The sequence below is a fragment of the Apium graveolens genome, chromosome 9 (genome assembly GCF_009905375.1).
Source record: "Apium graveolens cultivar Ventura chromosome 9, ASM990537v1, whole genome shotgun sequence".
In the NCBI taxonomy this organism is placed as follows: Eukaryota; Viridiplantae; Streptophyta; class Magnoliopsida; order Apiales; family Apiaceae; genus Apium; species Apium graveolens.
The window spans coordinates 148,298,911-148,312,795 of record NC_133655.1 but is presented as its reverse complement, the minus strand read 5'-3'; the positions used below and the strand labels follow the sequence as shown (position 1 = coordinate 148,312,795).

The window sequence follows — 13,885 nt, the reverse complement described above, 5'->3', positions numbered from 1 at the left end:
ATAAAACAAGCAAAATACAACACTATCATCATAAACATTTCACAGAATACTTCAACATCTCGAAACTTTAAAAACTATACTAGAATATGACCTATGTCTCACACGAGTTTTCATGCTAATCTATCGATCAATCAATCAACCGTACCCAGTAATACCGTATAAGACAGTGTCTGTGGAGGATATAGCGTACGCAGCTTTAATCTCATTCCAAAAAATGAAGAGACTGTTTTCTCAAAAGATCCCCGGCTTATGTGTGCCTAAATATGTGTGTTTTTATGTATAAAGTGATGTACAATGATACATAAAAATAAGTAAAAAGTAAGCGGGATAATACCTTGTCACATGATTTTTTTCACATGAGACTTACTTATGTCGTAAAACCTTGCTAAAAACTCATACTTGTTGAAAATATGATACTACTTATAATTGTTAGCCGAACTCGATAAAACCCTAAAAATACTGACTAATACGATTCAGGATAAAATCGAATAGTTGAATAATATATAATTGAAACGTCAATCTATATTAATACATTTAAATTTTAAACTCTATATACATATATTAGTCAAATTACAAGCATAAAATTTTAATGACAAATATGTAGTTATTACCGCAAGCAAAGCAATCCCAAAAGAAAATGATAATACAGGGCGAGAGTGTTACTGTCTAAGGCCTAGGCATACGCGGGGTTAACGAGACGCAATTTATAAAACCAAACAAACGAACGAACCCAAATTGAGACCCCAGTTTGATGTGTTTTGTAATGAGATTGCAATAAGTGTGTTAAACAATTATACAGTGAGTGATACATACACATACACACATATGGTTGTTTACAAATTAGTCCGATGTTGAATATCTCGATACACCATATGTTGTCATGTATATGTAATAACAAAATCAATAATACTACTACAAATCTTACAATACAAATCTTCTCAACATCAAAACCCCAAGAAGAATAATTAAAACAAAAACCCATTAAAGTTGTTGTTTGTTTAAGGGCTAATGTTTGAAGCAGTTCACGAGATCGCCATTTACATTCATAGATTTCATAATCTCGATCTTTTTCAACAAGGGTATGCTTTCCTTCCTCCCCCTTTTTCATTTCTTTAATTTTTATTCAATGCTGTTTTATTTTACTATTTCTTCATGTTATTTTTTGATGATGCTGATTTTGTATGAGGATTTCGATGTTGTATTTTTTTCTCTTTTCTTTTATTCTAATTTTCTGTAAAGTAGTTTAAGTAGATGAATGTATTTCAAGTAAAGATTTAAATTTTCTCAGACTTGGTGAATTGTGATTAATTTACCAACTCTCTTGGAAAATGTGAGGGGTAAGGAGCCGAGGATTAGTTAAGCAGCATCCCACAAAGTGAAGTTTGGTATACTTGGGTTTAAGCTATTTTTTCTCTATCGAACTAGTTATTGCATAGTTCTATGTTAACTTGGATTGGATTGATGCAACCGGTGTGACATTGACTGTTGAGGGAGGACACAACTGATTAGTTTTGCGACTTTGACAAGTTACTGCTTGCTCAACCAAAATAGCTTAAAAGTTGACGGCATAAAGCTGACATTTTAGGAGACATTTTTCTTTTTTATACTCGCAAGTCTTATAACATAAACATAACCATCTGCATGGTATTTTCCAAACAATGTAAAACCACTAAAATAGACTCGTGCTTTTAAAAATTTAGTATCGGTTGCTTGCATCATGTTGAAGCTAATTTCCTGAATTATTTCAAGAAATTGCTATCTTACCTAATTAATCTTTTTATTATGGTAGTTCCTTACTTCTGTTTAATTGTTTGTGTGCTAGATGGTATCAGCTAAAGATTACTTTGAGATGGGAAGATGGTGACTCCTCTTCTGTAGGCTTTCCATCAAGGGTTGTTCAATATGAAGGTTTTTTCCTTTTTAATGTAACCTGTACTTCATTGCATGCAGTTTAAGAGTCCGATACTTGTGTTTGTAAAGGGGTTAAACTAATTTGTATTAAATTGTGTTCTGAACTTTGGTTATATTTCTTTTCAATTTCACCTATGTGGAGGGCTTCCATTTACATCCTATTAAAACTTAAGAAAGTTTTTAAATAAAATTGCATCTGTTTCCAGTCCATATCTTTCTTACGGGATAAAAAGTTTGGGTTCCTATGTCTTTAGAGTTTGATGATGGTTATTACTCTTCTGTAGGATTTCTGTTATCCGTACGAATGTATCTTTGCACTTTGAATAGCTCAAATACATGTTGTCGATGATTCTCCTGTACTGTTTAACCAGTCCTGAAACTGAAATTAAAATGAGATAAAGAGTGGGCAAATTAAGAGTCCTTAAGAGTGTCGGTTTTGTCATACAAGGTCATGCTTGACTTAAATTTCAGCTCCATGGAATTTTTATCTATATTTGCGTCCCTTCCCTTGTATCTGTTAGTTCTATACTCTTGTTCCTAAAGATCCGGTTCATCTAGATAGGGAGGCTAACAAGTTCACATTTTAGACTATATAGGGTGAGACTAATATTGCAATTTAAAGAATCCCCGTGGAGGGGGGGGTCCATGACTTGGTTGGAGTTGCAAGACGGATAAATAATAGCCAGGACGCCCTGAAAGATGTTATTAGAAAAGAAGGGGGGGTGTGGGGGGAGAAGAGCCTAATAGATGGATCAGGAAAAGTGGTGGTTACTAAAATGTGGAAGAAAACCAGGTAGCTTAACTTCTGTGGCAAAAGCCAAATATATGTGTGTACTCAATGTTTCGTTTTTTAAACCCACTCTTATAGTGAACCTACATTGGAGATGGGCGTAATTGTTAATCTTACGGCAATCTGGATTTCTTTTTCTACAAATTGAAACATATCTTACGGCAAATTTTATATGCGTGTTATGCTTGACATTCTAGTATTATGTAACTGCTTGGTTACATTTTCTGTTTCTGGAAGGGTGGGTGGACTTGCTGTTTTGTGCACTTTGCATCTATCCCATAATTTTTTTTTCTTAATAGAATGGTCATTTTCTATCCACAAGAAAACAATTCATTTATACTGAATAAATTCTTACATTGCAGCTCCGGACTTGGGATCTGATGATGTGTATGGAGTATGGAAGATAGATGATACTGATCATAGTTTCTCATCTCAGCCTTTCCGAATTAAATATGCCAGGCAGGACGTTCTTCTTTCACTCATGGTCTCTTTTAACTTACCCCATGATAGATCAAAGGTATCCCTCGCCCAATCTCTCTTAAAATAGTTAATAAGCGGGTGTCTATGGCTTAAGCACAATTAGTTATTGGTTAAATAATATTTTCGCGATTCCGATTTGTAGTTAACACTACAATTTACTCTGGGTCTGAATATGTAAATTAATGTTCCATTAATTACACTCCATCAATTATACATTTCTTTATAGTAAGGAATGAATACTGATTTTCTGCATCAGTATATAATATCTGCGGTTCAGTCCATTAAAGCGCCAATAATACCAGGCTTATAGAAGTTCAAACCCTAGGATTAAGTTCTTTTATATTGAGATATACTTGGCATTCAACTGTTACAAGATTTATGTAGTTCCTCAATAAATATTGTGTGGGACATGAGTGAGATTTAATAAGGACCTGGTGCTACCTTAATCTCCTGAAGTGCCTTCAAAAAATCAGAAAGTCCTTGTATCTTTTCTTAAGAAATCAGATTTTTAGACCTAAATGAAACGATTTTCTGTCAACTGATTTTAAGAACCAAGTTACTAGAAATTCAAATCCCGTTATAAACCTAAAAGACTATTACCAATTGCCTCAGGTTTTCCAGTTACACAACTGTTCAAAGATATAGGATGAGTCTGATCTCTTATGTATTTAATTTCTAGTTAACCGAAAGTTTAAATATCTCTACAGAAGATAGCTGGAGTTTTAAAGTTTAGTACATGCACATTAGATTATAAGCAAGGATTTGACGGAGATAGATTTTCTCAGAGGCTTAATTCACACTAAAAACTGTTGTTTAGAAATCCCAGTGTGATGGCTAACTGAACTTGGGGTAAGATGCTTGTGGTTCTATGTATCTTCTTCAAAAAATAACGTTCCATACAAACTTTCATAAGAATAACACGTCTGCATCTAATTCACCTTATATGATTGTATTACGGTTGGTACCACAACTGATTGCAGATTTATTATCAGGGTGTATCCACAACTGCTGTTATACTGAAATTTGAGCTAATGTATGCTGCTGTTCTGGGAAACCGGTTAGTTTATTAAATACAGGCATCTTTTGCATAATATCTGCATCTACTGTTTAACAGGTCCAAGGATGTTGCCGCTGTTGTTTCTCTCACTTCTTAAAGACTTATATTAACTAAAATCCTGTTACAATATTTATATAATTGCTTTTATTGTAATGCACCATCTGCAGTTCTACTTTGCAGGCTTCTCTGGATGTACCTGCTGCAGTTCATGAATTTCGTATCCCACCAAAAGCTCTTCTGGGATTGCATTCATATTGCCCTGTTCATTTTGATGCCTTCCATTCTGTGCTTGTCGACGTGAGTTTACACATTACCTTACTGAAAGGTGGTGTTCATAACTCCTCAAAAAAATCACCGAGGTTTGTCATCTATTCTGTTCCTCTTGATATCAAGATAGACCAGTTTTTAGCGGAATTTGATTTTTATTGTCATATTTTGATTTGTGGAAAACTAATAATTCCTTTACATCTTCCCGGTGCATGGATTGTTTTGGGGACGGGAAATGTACATATAAGGCTTTAGCCTCTAATATCTGCTGACACCCACGATTTCAAAAGAAATTAGTATGTTTTTGGTAATAATCTGCAATAAATCGTTCATTTGCAGTGATTTCTGGGCTGATAAGGTTGGTGCAGGTGGCAATTACGATAAATCAAAGCAGGTATGTATCTACTTTATGAAACTAGACCTAAATTTCCGTCTCTCTGTAGTCCTTTGTGTTTCTAGCCCGCTAGTGTTTAGGTGATTTTATAATTATACTTAAAGCCCCTCTTACAAGTGGTGGCCGAATAGATAAAACTTGAGTATGGGTTTCTGTACTGTATCTTGTATCCATATGATCTTATTAGAGACCAATTTTATTAGGGCTGTCAAACGGATAATTCGGATACGGATCTGCCTATATCTGTATCCACAAATATCCGCTTTATTTCGGATATGGATAATATCTGTTTTTTCTCTAATACGAATGCGGATATTTCGGATGAATATCGGATTTTTTGAATTTTTTTAATGCCCCTACCGTATTGACGATGATTTTAGAACATTTTTTTACAATTAAATACAAATTATATATTTATATATGTATAAAGTATGTTTACAATTATATAAAATTTATATAAATGTATTATTTAATACATTTACACACACTATAAACTAAAAAAATAAATTATGAATTATATATAATTATATATTTGTATAATTAAAATATCATATATGTATTTAGTTTCGGATTCGAATATCCCGAATTCGGATACGGATAATATCCGCTTTTTCTCGGATACGGATATATCCGCTTTTTCTCGAATACGGATGCGGATTTTTCGGACGGATATCGGATTTTTCTAATTTTTTTGACAGCCCTAAATTTTATATCTAATTATCATTACATATTTAGCTTATGGTCAATAGGTAGTACTAAAGCACATGCTTTTGTTAAGTTTTAATTCTTGAAATCCCCGGCTAGCCCCAAGTTCTTATAATCCTATGATGGCTCTTGTTTCTGGTCACTAGTTGACTTCATAGATGACACAATTTGCCTTTTATCAAAAACCACAGGGAAATTCTGCGGAGCATGTAGGATAGTTTTAGACTTGATATTAAACTAGATTTTGTCATAATATACTGAAGATTGAAATTGAAGGCCATTAAAACAACTCCAGCGATAGCAATCTTGGCGGTTGCTTAAAATTAACACATCATCCTTATATATAATATTTTATTGTCTACTGCATCCAACTAAGCAAGTGCAATTTACATTTCAATTGCGCTCCAATGTTAAGCAACCATAGAAGGTCCCACAAATTCTCAATGTCATTATTAAATAAGTGTTCTTTGTACTTGTTTGGTAGTTGCTTTATTTCTTAAAGCAATAAAATATTTTAAAACTTAGGTTGGCAATGTTTGCCCATTCTGGCAACAATTATTGGACATGGGGTAGCAGCATTATCTCTCCAACGGGAAAGCAACTTTTGAGGCAACTCCACCTCATCAAGCAACCTTTGAGGCTACCGGCATTTTAGTTGATTTTAAGTGAGCAGCACTTCATGAGAGTTCTAAGATCACATCTCTTCCTTTCAATAGGAGTCCAACTTCCCACAGGGGTGGAGCTTCAAAATCATAACTTGAACAGGAGATTCCCTTAAATTCTCTATTTTATTATATAATAAAAAGTTAAAAACGATAAATTTCACTTGTATGTTCCGTGTTCAAGAAAATCTAGAGTGAGTATATTTTGTCCGAATTTTTGACTTTTGACGAAGTTAATAGCTGTATTAGCATTGCTCTGAGTAAAAATCATCCTATGATTGTTCTATCTTGGAGTGAGATTGTGAGAGCTTTTAGATAAAGCAACAGAACATATAGAAATAAGCTATATTTGTGTGGATGGTTGTGGTGGCTGCACAGAGGCACATTTTTATTTATAGATAACATTAGTCAAGGGTATATTTGCAATTTCACACCACACGAAATGACATGCGTTGTTCCTATGAATTACCGACTAGACTGTTTTTTTCTCAAATTGGTAAGCTGAACAATTTGCTGAAAACCCAAAATGTTGCTGTATTCTCGAAAACCTTCAGAAGTATATTGATTTTCTTTTAAACTTTGATGAAGATGTAATCAAATTAGAAGATGAAGAACCAATGGGGATTTTACAAAAGAAGTATTTGACCATGAGTATGGGGAAAAATATGTTATTGTGCTTTTGAACTTCTAGTAAACCTTGTGAACTTTAGTATTGATTTCTGTACTTTTGAGTTTAAATCTGTAATTGTATGTTTAGTGAGCCTTGAGATATATAAATATACACATACACACACACACACATATATATATATATTAAGCTATGCACTTCTGCTTGGCAATATGTAACTTACGACTTCAAGCTTCAAGTGGTAGTAGGTTACTTTTTAAATTCTCTATAAAAAAATAGTATCCAAAAAACTGTTTGCTCAATTTCAGAAGCAACTTTTCTGAAAAGCGCTTGTGACTTGAAAGTTGCTTTTATATAAAACAGCCCCCCCCCGAGTTGCTTTTCAGCTTTTGTGGGAATGAGCTACTGGTCTCACTATCAAATCATACCAGAAACATAGACTTTTCATATTATACTTCAAAAACTGCACATATCATAAAAATTACCAAACAGTCATTTAATTTGTACAGTAACACTTTTTCCATCTGCACTTTTTTCGTAGCACAACAATTTTAACTGCAATCCTAAACGGAGCCTAACTCTGCCAGTCATCCATGCCATTGTTCGACTTGATGTTGCATTGCACCTTGATACTTAAATATCTTTTGTCTTCAAGCAATACAACGGTGGAAGTCGGTCCTCCTAAAAATTAGAGTAAGGTGATTAATAAAAATAGAAATACGAGGAAAAAATAATTTAAGAATGTTTGATCATTAAAAAGCTTCCATAATATTAAATTAGTTTATTTTTTGGTGTTTTAAGGGTTTTTATGTTGATTTAATTAGGATTTTTTAGTATGTTAGTCTTTTTTTTTATCTTAATTACGTTACGGGTTTTATTATGTTAATATGACCTCCATAGCTATAGATATGTATGATTGTTGCGGTCCACCTCTACTGTTATATGATTAAGACCCATAGGGGTTATGTTTATAAGTAGTTACACCTTGGCCTATCATTTTCTTGTTGTTTAATAATTGCAGGTTGTGCTTGTCAAAGCTCTATTTGGTGCTCGTGATTTGTTTCTTGAAGATCTGCATAAACTCAGCAGGGGAATAAGTAAAACAATAAATTTTACTAACCTGACTTCCAAGTTTAATGAGAGAAATTTACCTCCAAAAGTGGGTTTGGGAACTGCAGATGCTGAAGTGCACAATCTAGCGTCAAGAATATCACTGAACCTTGTCGAGGTCTGACCAAGTTTGTGGCCTAAGGCAATAACATTATCTTTTTTAGTATTGAAGATGTTGACTTTTGTCAGGAATTTCACTTACAATGTGTTATATATGTCCACTAACAGAAAGGTAATGGTAATATTGATTTGCGAAGTGACTTTATTCAGTCATTATCCACGGATGAACTATTCGGTGCTTTCCTTTCTCTTGGGGACCAGTTGTTGTATCTATGGAATGTGTTTCTACAGTTCCACAGGTTTGTTTTTGCCAGTGTATGCATGTTTCTGTGGTTTAATCTCTGGAAATTATTGTGAAAGAGTTTTCTTGATAACTTAGTAGCTTTAATATTAACAGTTATCGTGTTAAGTGTCCGATATTGCAGACAGGCATCAAGCTAGCCAAAAATATTGAATAGACATTTATTGCACAAGCAGCTAAAGTTAAAGCAAGAAAACACTTAAAATTACAAGGCAAATTGGAGATACGCAAATGAACTAAGCTTCATTCTTTATATTTCTTATTTGAATTTTTGCCGATCAGTAATTTACGATGTCAAAATAATCTAAATAATTACTGTAGTATTTTTTAAATGCAAATGTGTGTCTGTAAGTGCGAACAGTCTAAAACTTTGTATTTTGTGGGCTTATACAAGAGTAGTTATCAAGTTTCCATATTCTTAGTATGTCTGCAGTTAGGACTTGGGAGTATTGCAACAAACACGTACTTAAGTGTTAATATCAGGTTAAATCACCTTCAACAATAAGTCAAATGTGTTTATTGCGACATGAACCTTTGCAACCACATGACCTACTCCGAAAGATATGTTTAGGCATATCTTTCAAAATTATTCTTCCTCCGTATCCTTTTATTCCTTTCCTTTTATACCGTCAGTATGTACAAAATTTCTCTTTCTGACCGGTCCATTTAAAGGCTCGCCTACGATGAATACGGAGAGAGCAATTCAAAAAGAATATCGAAAATGCATAGAAAGAATCCTATTTAGGAAAAGACTTCAGTTTTATTAGCTCCAAAGAAACAGAAAACTAGACTGGCACAATTATTAAACTGCTGCATAGCTTCCTCGGGAAGACTTAGAGCTGTAACTACTAGGATGCACATGAATATTAACATACATCCTAGTTTCTCCAACAGACTTTTTGAGAAAATTCCATGTACAAGGTCTATCAACCTATTCTTACATATCTTCTCTTTAATGGGTCTACTTCCATTTTCCTACAGTGACCAATATTGTATGTTTAATCATATATTACGAGGTACTCATCCATCAAGCTAATGGCAGTATATATTTTATGTTCTTTATAATCTTGATTTACTTTACCAACATCTTTACTAATACTCAGTACATTCCAGGGCTAATAAAACAAAAATTCTGGAAATTCTCCGTGACACATGGGCGAGTGATAGAAAAGCTGAATGGTCAATATGGATGGTATACTCTAAAGTTGAGATGCCTAACCAGTATATAAGCAGTGACGTTGATGGGGCTTCACAACAAGCTCTTCGTAGGAAAGCCCTTGTTCTACGGAAGCTAAATGAAGATGTAATTGCTTACTCTTTATATATGTGACTATGGGAACATTATTCTCAGTATTTTCTCAATTTTTGTTTAATCGTCTGCCTGTTCAAGAATGCAGCATGTTTTTGTCGTAAATGATAATATTAAACAATGGCCTCTGTCATGCAGCCAGCCCAGGCTGCTGCTACACGTGCAGAGCTTCATCGGCGCAGTATTGCTCAGATGAGAGTAAGCTTGTGCCATTGCAGGACTCCTGATCGACATTCTTTAACTGACATTCCCTAATCTAGTAACACATTAAACTAATTAATTGGTGTTACAGATCAATAATCGCTCCATTCAAGACATGCATATATTTGGAGATCCATCACGAGTTCCAATCATAATAGTAGAACGAGTTGCGAATGCACCAAGGCGTACTGCGAGCGGAGATTCATACTTCAGCTACCTTGATCAGAAGCATACACATGGCATGCAATCTGAAACTGGTGTCAAGTCAACAAAGAAGTTATCTGGTACAGCCCCAAGAAGTAGCCGCAGTTTGAAGATCGTTATCTTTGTCCATGGCTTTCAGGTATGCTTCACACTCCAATACCGTACTTTATAATTTGTTGCATATATTTTTTGTTGATTCCTTTTTGCTGATATGGATTGTTGCAGTGATGCTTAGTAAAGCACATCTATTTGAGTAATACACAGCGTGAAGCATAACAAACGTTCTTGGACCCTTTTCAAATAATTTGAAACCTCTGGTATCGGTTGTTTGGATAGACCTATTGTCATTTTGAATTAAATGGCCACATTTAAAAGTATTTTCTTATCATAAATAAGAGATTATCAAACTCTTTAAAGCCTAAACTTTAGAACTGATGGTGTTCTATTTGTTATTTTATCTTTATTGCTGATCTCGTATCCTGTATAACAGTTAGCATGTCGTGGCTTAAGTTGTCATGCATGTCTTCTTCCGATTTGGAAACTAGGATTTGCTCTTTCTGGATAGAAAGGAAAGATTGTGGCATTGTAAAATTATACTTGATTTATGAGAAGAATATGGTGACCGCTTAAATTCATTATTTGTCAAGCTGTCACACTTTTAAGATGCCCAGTAATTGAGCACTATAATTTTTAGTGAACAAGAAAAGAGGCGTTTGATTCAAATGATACAGGCTATAGTAATATTTAAGAAACTAAAGTAATTTAATCTTGGAATGTATAGTTGGCTTCTCGAGGATGCCTGATTTCTGAACTTTGTCATTGCTGATTTATAATATCTTTTGAACTGAACCCCTAAACTCTTAAATACCAAATTGAATTTTTTTTAGCAGTTGTTAAAGAGAGATCTTGTAAACTAAGTTGTGTGGATGATGATATCTTAATCTACGCATCCCTGTTTCATGTTTCACATCAGCTTATATTTCTTGAACTATGGGAATTCCCTATTGATGCAGCATCCTAAGGATTCCTACAAATATTGGATGTCCAGTCAGTAATAATTACTTTCTAATTATGTTACATTAAGTGGCTGAATATATCCTTACGAATGCATGGAATAGATTATCCCGCAAGTTCTCGAAACTATATTTGCAGCATTTTACTGCTGTTTCATCGTGACCTGTCAGGGAAAAACATGTGATATGTTGAAAATAATTAATCTAGTATTAGCCGCCACATTTGCTTGTATGAGGTAATTTTTGATCGAATCCTAATGAAGTGTATCTTTTGTAGTTCTGCACTGCAACTACTTAAAATTAATATGAGTATATTTTTGTATATAATTTGTGGAATCCATATATATGTACATGCCTTGCACCTGTTAAGTTTTTCGGAAGTAGTTGTAGTAGACAAAGTATGTTAATAATTACCACTACTTACATGATTGAATGTAAATGAATTGAAGAACTAGTTGTTTGCTCAAGTTTCATCTGAAAGTGTTAAAGAAGGCTTTAAAGATCATCAACAATTTTAGACACTTCCTCAGCAACAAAAAAGTACAGATATAGCATTTTCTCTTTGGTCATATACATGATTTGTATGAACTGAAAATTGTCTCGTATATAATGTCTGACATACCTACAGCTTAGAGGACTAAGACAAAACGGATCCCCGGGTTGGTAAATGAATGTAAGCAAAATGTGAAGTATATATTAGACAGAATGGATCCCTGGTTGGTACATGTAAGCAAAATGCGAAGTATATATAATGACAGAGCGGATCCCTAGGGTTGTTTGGTGTTAGTATTATGTTTAGTCATCACAATTTTTTTAAATATTAAAATACATTCTATGCATGTTTCTTATGCACCGTGGTTATGTTGTCTAATGGCTGAAGAATAATATAATGACTCGTAAGTAGGGACACCATCTGGACTTGAGGCTTGTCCGAAATCAGTGGCTTTTAATGGATCCAAAAATAGAGTTTCTTATGTCAGAAGCAAATGAAGAGAAAACATCTGGAGACTTTAGAGAAATGGGACTAAGACTGGCTCAAGAAGTAGTTTCTTTTGTCAAAAAGAAAATGGATAAAGCCTCTCGATCTGGAATGTTAAGCAATATAAAGATCAGCTTTGTTGGGCATTCTATTGGAAATGTCATTTTAAGAACTGCATTAGCAGGTATGCTTTTGTAGCTTCAACATGTTTCCCACTTTGGTATAATACTTATATTGTGCTTCAAATTTGCAGAGGACATCATGGAGCCATATTTAAGATACTTGTACACATATGTTTCTATATCTGGTCCGCATTTAGGTTATCTATATAGTTCAAACTCTTTATTCAATTCTGGGCTGTGGCTTTTGAAGAAATTGAAAGGTACTCAGGTCATTCATCAGCTCACTTTCAGTGATGATGTGGAACTGCGGAATACTTTCTTTTACAATCTATCAAAGGTTACTAGTGTATTTGATTCAACCACTACAAATTGACATACTACTGGAAAAATTCTCTTTATATATTTTAATACAACTTTTTCGTTTCCCAGCAAAAGACCTTAGATAAGTTCAAGAACATTATCCTGATGTCATCACCACAGGTAAATTATATCCTATAGTTAAGCTATTATCTTACTAAGAATGATAAAACCATTTGAAACCCTCCATGATTGTAGCATTTATTCAAATCCATAGGTGACGTGTTTCTAAGAAGTAAATATCTTTTATATGATGAAGTAAATATCTTTTATATTATGAAATTGTTTGTCATTTCTGGGGTTACATGTTCATAGGATGGTTACGTTCCATATCACTCTGCTAGGATGGAAATGTGTCAGGCATCTTCCGGAGACTATTCAAAAAAGGGAAAAGTATTTTTAGAGATGCTCAATAACTGTTTGGATCAGATTCGAGCCCCATCCTCAGAGCAGCGGGTATTCATGCGATGTGATGTCAACTTTGATATTTCATTGCAAGGCAGGAACTTAAATACCTTTATTGGAAGAGCTGCTCATATAGAATTCTTGGAGACTGATAGTTTTGCAAGGTTCATAATGTGGTCATTCCCTGAATTGTTTTGATGGTGGTTCCTCGCATTATCAAGTTGGCTGCAGCAAATTCTAGTATTGTTGATGCTTCTAAGCCATTTGGCTTCTATTATATGGAGGACATACAAATGCAGCCAGGCAGGGATCACATCGGATATTGAGACTATAGGCTGCTATTTGAGGGAACACTTGGGAAATAGTCACGCTAGGTATATAGTCTCCCCTGCAGTATTACTTGGATTAAATGTGAAAACTTCAGGTGTCTTTCGGCAAAGCCTTGTGGAAGCCTCAAGTCTCATGTGTTTTATGGAATAATTAGGTAGATAAACTATAGTTGCATAAATGGTTGTATACTGAATTTGAGAAGGCTGCTAGATAAAATATGTAATATACCTTTGTCTGTATAGAGTACATCTAGTATAACTTGTAATATGATAGTAAACATTTCAAATAAATGTTTGTAACAATAACTTGTAAGAAGAGTAACTGGTGAACTTGTTAGCTTAATCACTATTATTTACAATTTTGTGGAACCAGTAAGAAAATATATTCTCTAGTGGTGTTAGCTATATTTAAAATATTATTTTATTATTAATTTTAATTATACGGGTAAAGTAAATTTTAGTTTGTTTTATTCAATATAATTAAAAAGAAAACATGTGTTTCAATTAAAAGAGATTTTCATGATGGTGACTTTATATTTTTAGATTTATGTAAATATTTAAATTAAAAATAATAAAATTTAAGAAAAGTTATTACAATTAT

At 33.8% G+C, this 13,885-nt stretch overlaps 1 protein-coding gene across 3 annotated transcripts; it reads left to right on the top strand.

Annotated features, from left to right (window-relative positions):
* The first annotated feature begins 664 nt into the window (after positions 1–664).
* On the top strand, positions 665–13,627 carry LOC141683483 (uncharacterized). 3 transcript variants are annotated; one of them, XM_074488221.1, is made up of 15 exons: positions 665–1,079; positions 1,823–1,908; positions 3,064–3,218; positions 4,174–4,238; positions 4,406–4,597; positions 4,845–4,899; positions 7,916–8,122; positions 8,233–8,363; positions 9,479–9,668; positions 9,813–9,872; positions 9,967–10,218; positions 11,997–12,255; positions 12,325–12,530; positions 12,623–12,673; positions 12,866–13,627. In XM_074488221.1, exons 1-15 carry the CDS (start codon positions 1,009–1,011, stop codon positions 13,151–13,153), a joined length of 2,268 nt encoding a protein of 755 aa, XP_074344322.1. In that variant the 5' UTR covers positions 665–1,008; the 3' UTR covers positions 13,154–13,627. The 3 variants fall into 3 exon arrangements, with proteins under 3 accessions (XP_074344322.1, XP_074344321.1, XP_074344323.1); XM_074488220.1 differs by having other exon boundaries at positions 4,162–4,238; XM_074488222.1 differs by lacking the exons at positions 665–1,079; positions 1,823–1,908 and adding an exon at positions 3,889–4,030 and having other exon boundaries at positions 3,092–3,218; positions 4,162–4,238.
* Positions 13,628–13,885: the final 258 nt, after the last annotated feature.